Raw genomic sequence first — 10,024 nt, forward strand, 5'->3', positions numbered from 1 at the left:
AAAAAAAAAAAAAAACAATGTGCAAGTTCTACAGTTTAATTGTAAAAATCGGGAGCTGGAGAAATGGCTTGGAGAATAAGAGCATGTGTTGCTCTGGCAAAGGACCTGAGTTCAGTTCTCAGCACCCACATCAGGCAGCTCACAACAGCCTGGAACTCCGGCTGCAGGGGATCTAACGCCCTCTTCTGTCCTCCTCTGGCAAACATATGTGAGCACTCTCTCTCTCTCTCTCTCTCTCTCTCTCTCTCTCTCTCTCTCTCTCACACACACACACACACACACACACACACACCTCACACTAAATAATTTTTTTATTTTTGCTAAGTGCTCATCACTTTTTATTGTCATGGTTGAAGGCTGTGTGATACACATAAGCATTCCATCAGTGCTTTATTGTTAGACATACTAAATAAAATATTTAAATAAAAAGTAAACCTGATCGTTCAGTTCTAGAAAGCCAGAATGGGAAGAGTAATGTTAGAAACAGCCACATTCTCTCTAATGAGTACATTCATTCAAGCAGTTGTTTATCTAATTAGTACCCACTGGGGTTTTAGGAACAAACCTCTCTGCCTTCTAGAAGCTTCTGTTCTACTAAGGTGAGGGAGTAGGGCACAGGCAGGGGGAGACAGAGCACAAGGAAGCTTTTGTTTGGTTTTTTGTGTTTGTTTCCTTTTTGAGGCAGGGTCTCACATAACTAATGCCTTGGATGCTGTAGGTGGGAATGATCTGGAACCCTCACTCCTTTTGTCTATGCCTCCTGAGTGGAGCTGGCCAGATCCTGGCAGGAACGACAGTTTGAATTAAGGTCATCGATGAAATGAAGACCTGGGGGGTGTGAGGAGCCTGGGACCACACAGGCAAGAGCATTCAGGGTGAAGGGGCCAAGCAAACCCAGTGAGTTCAAAGCCAGGGAGGGGAGGGAGCTGAACCAGGCGAGAAAGCAAGAGAGGACCAGGAAGGCTAGGCAGAAAAGAATCGGGTGCCCAGCACCTTGTACACCCTGTGTGAGGACTTAGGGTTCTAATTCTAAGTTGAGGAGGTTACTGGAGATGGTTGTCCCCCAGGTTTGGCTGAGCACTAAGAAAATATGAAGTTGCAGAGCACTAAGATGAAAAGGAATGGGGAAGAGCCGGGAAGATTTGATAAGGCCACAAGTGAACTAACTCTCTCTCTCTCTCTCTCTCTCTCTCTCTCTCTCTCTCTCTCTCTCTCTCTCTCTCTGTCTGTCTGTCTTACTATTCCCAAATTTCTTTTCTTTTTTATGTGTATATGAATATGAGTATGTACTTATGGGCATGTGCACCTGACTACACGTTCCCATGAAGCCCAAAAGGGACATCAGAGCTAGGGTTACAGGTGGTTGTGGGAATTGAACGTGGGTCCTCTGGGGGGGGGGAGAAAAAAAGCATGCCTCCTTAATCGCTGAGCCATCTCTTCAGCCCCCACCTTTGAAATGTCAATGTCTAAATACGAAAGCTGAATACACACACTTACCTATAAGATTCTAGAGTCTTGAGAAATGTCTGCTCTAGGGGTATGAAACTGAAAGCCACCTGCTCAAAATACTTGAAGCCTAGAGGAGAAGCCTAGGGGCACAGTGGAAACCGCCAGAATACAAAGCAAGAAACCCGTCTTCAGCTGCCTAACTCGGCAGGCCCTAGAGCGGCAGTTCTCAACCTTCCTAACATCGCGAACCTTTAAAACAGTCCCTCATGTTATGGTGACCGCCCCTCCCCCCCAGTAATAACATCATTTTCATTGCTACTTCGCAATTTTGCTACTGTTATGAATCTCAGTGAAAACATTATTGGAGATAGAGGTTTGTTGCAGGGGTCGTGAGAACCACCATCCTCGAGAGTATCTGCATACTCATTCATACTACGGCAGTAGCCGCAGGAACTGAGCCATGAATCAAAGTCCATTGACAGACGAATGGATAAAGGAGATGTCGCATAAATGCACAATGATGCCTGTAGGAAAAAAAACACTGAACTGGAGGCCATCTTGTTAAAGAGAACACACCAGATTTGGAAGGACAGCTATTGCATGCTTTCTCCCCTACGCAAACTCCAGGTTTTAAAAAACAAACCAACAAACGTGGAAGTAGAAGAGGGCATTTAGGGAGAAGAAGGGGAGCAGTAGAAATGGGGGAGAAGATGAGAGAAGACGATTGTCTAAGTGCATGATATGCTCCCATGAGAAAAATGACACAAAGAACTCATGATTTGGTGCAATTTATTTTAAGATGGTCTCACCCTGCAGCCTGACTAGCCTGGAACTTGCTATGTAGACTGGGCTGTCCCTTAAACTCACAGAGAGTCACCTACCCCTGTCTTCCAAATGAAGAGAGATTGAAGGTGGACATCATTGTGTTCAAGAGTAAATTCTCTTTCTTTGAAATCAAAACTGTATCCATTCACTTACAGCTACATTAATTCATGCGTCCTGGCGCGGCCTATAATCCTAGCACCAGAACCAGCCCCCCCTCTTCTGTGGTCTAACTCAGCATGCACTTTCCTAATGCTTTGACCCTTTAACAAAGTTCCTGATGTTGTGGTGACCCCCCCCCCCGCCATAAAATTATTTTTGTTGCTACTTCATAATCGTAATTTTGCTACTGTTACGAATCATGTTGTGAATATTTTTGGAGGTAGATGCGGAGGCAGGAGGATCACTAGTTAGAGGGCCAGCCTTGGCTACGTATGGAGCACCTCCCCCATCTCAGAACACAAGAAAGTACTGTCAGCCCTCTATCTCTGGCCTTGTCTCCTGCCCCCTTTTCACTTTTCAGTCCTCAGCCACTTCTGATAGCGTCTTCTCTCCCAGTTGCCGCAAATCACCCCTTCATCAGTTCTGAATAGCAGATTTTTTTTTATCCCTTTGGCGACCTGCTCCCACAATCATTTCTTCCCCCAAAGCCTTCTCTCCCTTACTGTAACACAATCACACAATGACAATCCTGCCTCATCAGACATTCTCCTGAGCAACCAGGGCTCCCCCGTCTTTCAAAGACCAGTGGGGCCCATCAGTGTGTCTGTCTTAAATACAACCAGTCCTGCAGAAGCAGTCTCGAATTGTGCCTAGGATAGGGCTTAAGAACTCAATATTTCTACCACAAAGGCACCACAACCATGGGGTAGTGGACAGATGGCCCCTTGCTGGGTGACCACTTCCTCTGGTTGCCTGAGCATGCTCACCTGAGATCCAGAAGAGAAAGGGGACCAGCAATGACAAACGCATCTTCTCACACCGGGTCACCTTGGTGGAGCCTGCCAGCGAGAACAGACTACATGCTCCACTCCTGCATCTCTTTGGCCTCTGGTTTCCCTCACTCTCACTCGGGCACTTCCTCCTTTAGCCACTTCCCGCTGGCAAATAAAGCCAAAAGAGGAAGGAGATAGGGTGAGAGAAGAGTAACGCAAGAAGTCAGACTTGTGAAAAGGGCTTTGAGAAACATCGCCCCCCTCCAGCACCAGACTGACTTCTCTGGAAAGAGAACTGGGGCTCCTACTCTGAATATGCAGGTTCGGTGATTCTGGATCACATCAGCTAGAGCAAGAGTTGCTGGAGCCCAGAAGGCCAGTGCTGCGATAGGTTGAAGGGCGCCAGAAGAGAGTCTCTAGAACAGAGACTGGGACGGGGAAAGCCAAAGGAGCTGAAGTGGTGTCAAAAGCCAGCCTCGTCGTGGGTGGCACGCACAGCTGTAACTCAAGAATTTAAGAGGCAGAAACCGGGGAATTGAAAGTTTGCCTTGAAACTGAGCTGTGTGGTAAGGTCAAGGCTAGCCTGGGCTACATAGTGACACCTGTCTAAGAGGAGGGGAGGAAGTATTGCTCAGTGGCAGAGCTCTTGCCTACATATGCAAGGTCTTGAGTCTGAGCCTCAGCACCCCAACCCGTTACAAACTTACCAAGACAGGGGCTCAGATATAATCAGGATAAATGGATTAACAGGGATTAACATTACCCAGAAGGCTCTGCTCTGACAGCACTCTTTTGTTTTGTTTTGTTTTGGTTTGGTTTGGTTTTTGTTCGTTTGTTTCGAGACAGGGTTTCTCCGTGTAGCCCTGGCTGTCCTGGAACTCACTCTGTAGACCAGGCTGGCCTCAAACTCAGAAATCCACCTGCCTCTGCCTCCCAAGTGCTAGGATTAAAGGCGTGTGCCACCACCGCTTCTTACTGATCAGCCCCAGACTACTAGGTAATAGATATAGACTTAATCTGTATTTCCCAGAAATTTAGTGAATATCCCAGGACTACCCCCCCCCACTGCCCTCTGCAGAAAACCAGCTTGCTATTCATGACTTCTACCCCCGTTCCCACACCCTCCCTGCAGTAACCACTTGTCCAAATAAGAAAAGAAGGAAGGCCAGCCTTGGTGGCCTTGGTGGTCACCCCACGTCCTGACACTGTGGCTTCCATCTCACTCCCACCCCTTTTCAGGAAGCCCTTAGGATAAGGTCACTTTGGGTAGGTGCTATAGACAGACACACCCTGTGACACCTTGCTTGGTGGCACCCTCAAGCCCTGGCCAGGCTAACCATACACAAGGAGGCACGTTGGAGGGCTGTGTACACGGAAAACACCAGCCGCTGATAAGCCACAGCTTTTCCAGGATCTGGCCAGAGATGGCCACCTACTTTACATACTTCTAGGCCATAAAGGAAGGCCAACAAGGGTTTTCGCTCACTACTGTTGATCAAACAGGTTTCTTCCCAGGGTTCACCAAGATAGGCGTCGTCCTCTTCCTCCTCCTCCGCACATGTAGAGTGCCTTTCAGGGAAGTGGCCAACAGGCTGAGGGAACCCTGAAAACCAAGGGGACATGTTCATGGAGGGTCTAGGACCAACTTCGCCTTTCTTGGGCAGAGGTAGGAAAATTTAAAAAAAAAAAAATGCAGAGCTGTCTGACAGGAGCCTATGGCCAGATCCTCTGATCCTGGTCCTCTCAAACTGGCCCACCCAAGATGGAGGGCCACCCTATGAATCAGGAACTTATTCCATCAGACTTATTCAAGCCACTGAGAGTTATATATAAACAGGGGCCCTCCGTGGATTCTGAGAGAGTTGGGATGTTCAGGAGTCCTGTGTCCTCGAAGACCCATTGGAGGCCCCAGATCTGGCTGGGTCATTGATTTCTGCATAACTCAGTTATACCTCCCACCCAGGCTTCCATGTCCCCATTGGCGAAACAGGTCATTGAAGCCATCTGTAGGGGTGCAAACCTGAGGATCAGGAATTCAAGGCCAGTCTCAACGACATAGTATGCTCCAGGTGAGCCATGAGTTCCTACAGGGCAGAACATTGAAGATTCTCCCTTCTCCAAAGCACTATGTTTCCAAAATGTGTGTGCACGTACACACACAGGCACACACACACACATTGTACGTATTATTATTTGTGGAGAGAGCTGTGTATACACGTGTATTGTCTGTATGGGATAGTAATGCTATGTGTACATGTGTCCATCCATGTGTATGTATATGTGCACATGTGTTTGTATGCATCTGTATGCAGTCTATATGGATTTCCTGGTAAATAAATAAGTAAACATATGTAACTTTAAAAGGAATAAAGTAGACTATGGAGATCAATAACCAAAGGCTGAGACTGGAGAGATAACTAAGCAGTTAAAACCACAAACTGCTCTTGCAGGGGACCCAGGTTCAGTTCCCAGCACCTACATTGGCTCACCTGTAACTACAACTCGAGGGAAGCCAAGGCCCTCTTCTGGCCTTCATAGGCACCTGTACTTACATGTACTACCCATACACAAACAAACAGAGACATACAAAATAAAAGAATCGAGGGTAGAGGGGTGGTTCCATATTCAAAAGGGCGCAGTGCTCTTCCAGAAAACCAAGTTTGCTTCCCAGTATCCGTGCCAGACAGCTCACAACCATCTAGTATCCCACCTCCAAGGGCTCTAATGTACTCTTCCAGATTTCACATACAAGCACATAGCAATCACACATCTGCACATGCACACACATACACACATACATGCACGTGCACACATACATTTTAATAATAAGTCATGTTTTGGTTTCAGTTTTTTGGGTTTTGTTTTTTTTTTTTTTTTTGAGACAGGGTTTCTCTGTGTAGCCCTAACTGACCTGGAACTCCCTCTGTAGACCAGGCTGGCCTCGAACTCAGAGATCCGCCTGCCTCTGCCTCAGCAGTGCTGGGAATAAAGGTGTGTGCTGCATAATTAAGTCTTACAGTAATGAGAAGCAACTATCGGTCACGCTCTCTCGAACTTTCCCCCAAAATCCTGACCTTGCCTGGGCTAGGGCTCCCTGCCCTCCTGCTTCTATTCCCAGCTGCACTTAGTAGGGCTTCTAGAGTTCTGTCCTGTAGTCACTGAAGCTGAATCATCACACCCATAGCTAGATGGGGCTTCCTTTCAAGACCCCATGCCAAATTTAGTATTCATAACTTGATCATCTTTTTCTGCAAAGGGTCCCGGGATTGCATCAGCCTCAGGGTGAAGGAGGTAGATCTCTGATGACTCATCCCTTGACTTCACATCCTCTTACCTCAGAGTTTTTCTCTCTGAAGAGAGTCTGTTTCCCCTTGAACCTAGACAGACTTGCGACCTGTTTTGCCTTCTAGAGCAGAAGTGGAGTGTGCCGGTCCCCGGCCCTAGCTTAGTGCCCCCATATTTCCTCCTGCACTTCCTGCTTCTGCCAGGAACCCGTTGGCCTGCTGGGTGGACAGTGGAGACAGAGGGAGCAGAGCTGAGCTGCCTTGGTCACCAGCCAGCAGACCCCAGTCATATCAGGGAGCCTAGCCGAGGGCAGAATGGCCATTCGGACCAAGAGCTAACTCCAGTTGTGCCCTTGAGTTTGGAGCAGTTCACTGTAGCATTATAGTGCTGGTAGAGAAAAGCTACGAGCCCCTGGAAGCAAGACCTGCCCGTCTGCTCTAAGGACGTAGCTATCCCAGGCTCCTGTATGCGCCTATCTGACTCTCACAGCACTTGCCCACGGCTCCTGTGTGCACCTATCCGGCTCTCATAGCACTTGCCCACGGCTCCTGTGTGCGCCTATCCGGCTCTCACAGCACTTGCCCACGGCTCCTGTGTGTGCCTATCCGGCTCTCAAAGCACTTGCCCACGGCTTCTGTGTGCGCCTATCCGGCTCTCACAGCACTTGCCCACGGCTCCTCCTGCCTTTCTTCCCCCAGGTTCCACCTCCCTGTCTTCTTGATGCTGTTCAGATCACAGTCAGCTGTGGAGCTGTGGAGTCGCAGCTCTTGAATGAAAATAATACATTTGTCTAGATGGCTCAAGGTTAAGACCACAGACTGCCTGAATTTGGTTCCCAGCACCCACTTTGTGTGGCTAACAACCAGCTGCAACTCCAAGAGATTTAATGCCCTCTTCTGGTTTCCACATGCAAGTGCACACATGCCCACATACCTACAAGCAGACACACATATACATGTAACTAAAAAGAAAGCCAGGTGGTGGTGATGCACACCCTTAACTCCAGCACTCAGAAGACAGAGGCAGGTGGATCTCTTAGTTTGAGGCCAACCTGATCTATAGAATGAGTTCCAGGATAGCCAAGGCTACACAAAGAAATCCTGTTTCAAAAGACATACATACATACATACATACATACTTCAAAATTATACATTTATCTAACTTACTAAAGTAACACACTCATTTTAGAAAACAGAGAAGAAGGCAGGAAGGGGGAAATCCTTAAGAAAAAAAAGGAATTACTTAGGCTCCTTGTTTTGTAGACTTTAATCCATAGCCACTTGGTCCCATGTGCTTGGGCAGAATATCAAGTGGTGGGAACACAGAGCAGAGGTAACCGATTTTAACGTGACCATCCAGGAAGCAGAGACGGGGAATACCAGAACCCACCTAGCTTTCTCCCTGTTCCCTTCCATTCCACCTGGGGTCTAATCTGTGGGATCATGCCACCCACATTCAGGGTGGGTCTTCCGAGCTCAGTTAATCCCCCTTGGAAATCTCCTCACAGGCAAACCCAAACATGTGCTTTAATAATACTAGCATGTCTCAGTTCAGGTTGACAATAAGGATTGATCCTCATACAGCTGTTTGTTCCAAAAAAACCGGCTTACATGACTGTGGGCTCTGGTTTGTCCAAAGTCCAAAATAATGAAAGCCATCAAAGCCTGAACATTCTCAGCTGGGAGCTGAGGCTGCAGGTGTGTGTGTGTGTGTGTGTGTGTGTGTGTGTGTGTGTGTGTGTGACAGGGTCACTGAGCAGTCCAGCTTAACCTCTGACTCACTACATGACTTCAGACTGGCCTCCAACTTGCAATCCTCCTGCCTCAGCCTTCTGACGGCTAACATTAGAGGTGTGCACAATCATGCCTAGGGCTAGATGCTACAATTTTGAAATAAAAACCCACCCCCCACCCCCAAGGAAACCCGATTTGCTTTTAGAGTCCTTTAATTATGCAGTTGAGGACCATACAAATTACCAGACTACAAGTCAGCTGTATGGAAATGTGAACCAAATCAAGATTCCCAAGAGGCAATTTTGTAAGTGAAAGGGGCTGAAAAACTGGAACCACTGTCTGCCTCCCATGTACACACACACACACATACACACACACACACACACACACACACACACACGCATACACACACATACACACATACACACACACACATACACACACATACACACACACCCTACACACACACATACACATACACACACACGCACACATACACACACACCCTACACACAACCTTTGCTCACTTTCCTATTGTGTTCTTTTTCTGAGAGCCATTGATGCCGTGAAGAATGCTAACTTTTTGTCTGTCGTGTCTTACAATATTTTTCTCTCAATTGTCTTTGTTTCAAATGGCTCAGGAACACTAGGATATCTGAACATCTGGGATTTGTTTGTTTCTGGGTTTGTTTATGTTCTGTTTTGCTGGAACAGAGTATCATACAGCACAGGCTGGCCTTGACCTTGATATGTAGCCTGGGATAACTCTGAACTCCTTAGCTCTGTGGTTTTGCCTCCCACACACTGAGATTATGGGTTTACCACCGGACCTAGCTAGGTGCGCTGCTGATTTTGGTTTGCCTGTTTTTCTTGGGTGTCTGTTTGTTAACAATTCTGATGTAGCCCAGGCTGGCCTTGATCTCACTATGCAGATGAGGATGACTTTTAACGTCTCACCCTCCTGCTGTGCAGGGCTGGACACTGAGATAAGAGCTTCCTGCACGGCAGGCAGGCAAGCACTCACCACTGAGCCACATCCCTGGCCCCCGGTGAATTTGATCTTGATGGCGTCTGAATTTCTTGTCTGGTTAAGGAGATCATTCGAAGCCACATTAGGGGCCAAGAGGACCCTCCACTCACCTAGTCTCTAAATGTTGCCTCTGGGTGATGGGGTCCATTTCCATTCAATGTTGGAAAGGTCTGCCCCGGGGACTGGTGAGATGGCTCAGTGGTTAAGAGCACTGACTGCTCTTCCAAAGGTCCTGAGTTCAATTCCCAGCAAACACATGGTGGCTCACAACCATCCGTAATGAGATCTGACGCCCTCTTCTGGTGTGTCTGAAGACAGCTACAGTGTACTTACATATAATAAATAAATAAATAAATCTTTTTTTAAAAAAAAGAAAGGTCTGCCCCACAGGAGCTATATATAATAAATAAATAAATAAATAAATAAATAAATAAATAAATAAATAAGCTTTGCTTCGAGCAAAAAGGCTGTTGCTCACATTGTCACTAAGGGTGACTCACTGGCACATGTCTGGAGAGAAGGGTCACTGGTCAGAGAGACTTTGTCATACAAATACCACTGAAAAATATCTGGTTCCCCATTTTGTCTTGACATCCAGGAAGATGAAACCAAATGTAATGCTCAAATCAGTGATGGCAGGCTGATCCTCTCTCTTCTCTTTTTTCTTTTCTTTTCTTCTCTTCTCTTCTCTTCTCTTCTCTTCTCTTTCTTCTCTTCTTCTTCTTCTTCTTCTTCTTCTTCTTCTTCTTCTTCTTCTTCTTCTTCTTCTT

At 47.0% G+C, this 10,024-nt stretch overlaps 2 protein-coding genes across 4 annotated transcripts in view; one reads left to right on the top strand and one right to left on the bottom strand.

Annotated features, from left to right (window-relative positions):
• Cd300lf (CD300 molecule like family member f) overlaps window positions 1–3,243 on the bottom strand; it is a 17,363-nt gene extending 14,120 nt beyond the window's left edge. For all 3 annotated transcript variants that reach the window (XM_021212820.1, XM_021212819.1, XM_021212821.1), the window contains exon 1: window positions 3,201–3,243. In XM_021212820.1, the coding sequence (XP_021068479.1) occupies window positions 3,201–3,243 (43 nt within the window). The remainder of the gene's footprint in view (window positions 1–3,200) is intronic.
• The window catches only part of Rab37 (RAB37, member RAS oncogene family), a 69,883-nt gene that overhangs the window by 39,823 nt on the left and 20,036 nt on the right, over window positions 1–10,024 (top strand). The window lies entirely within an intron of this gene.

The sequence above is a fragment of the Mus pahari genome, chromosome 14, assembly GCF_900095145.1.
Source record: "Mus pahari chromosome 14, PAHARI_EIJ_v1.1, whole genome shotgun sequence".
Classification (NCBI taxonomy): Eukaryota; Metazoa; Chordata; class Mammalia; order Rodentia; family Muridae; genus Mus; species Mus pahari.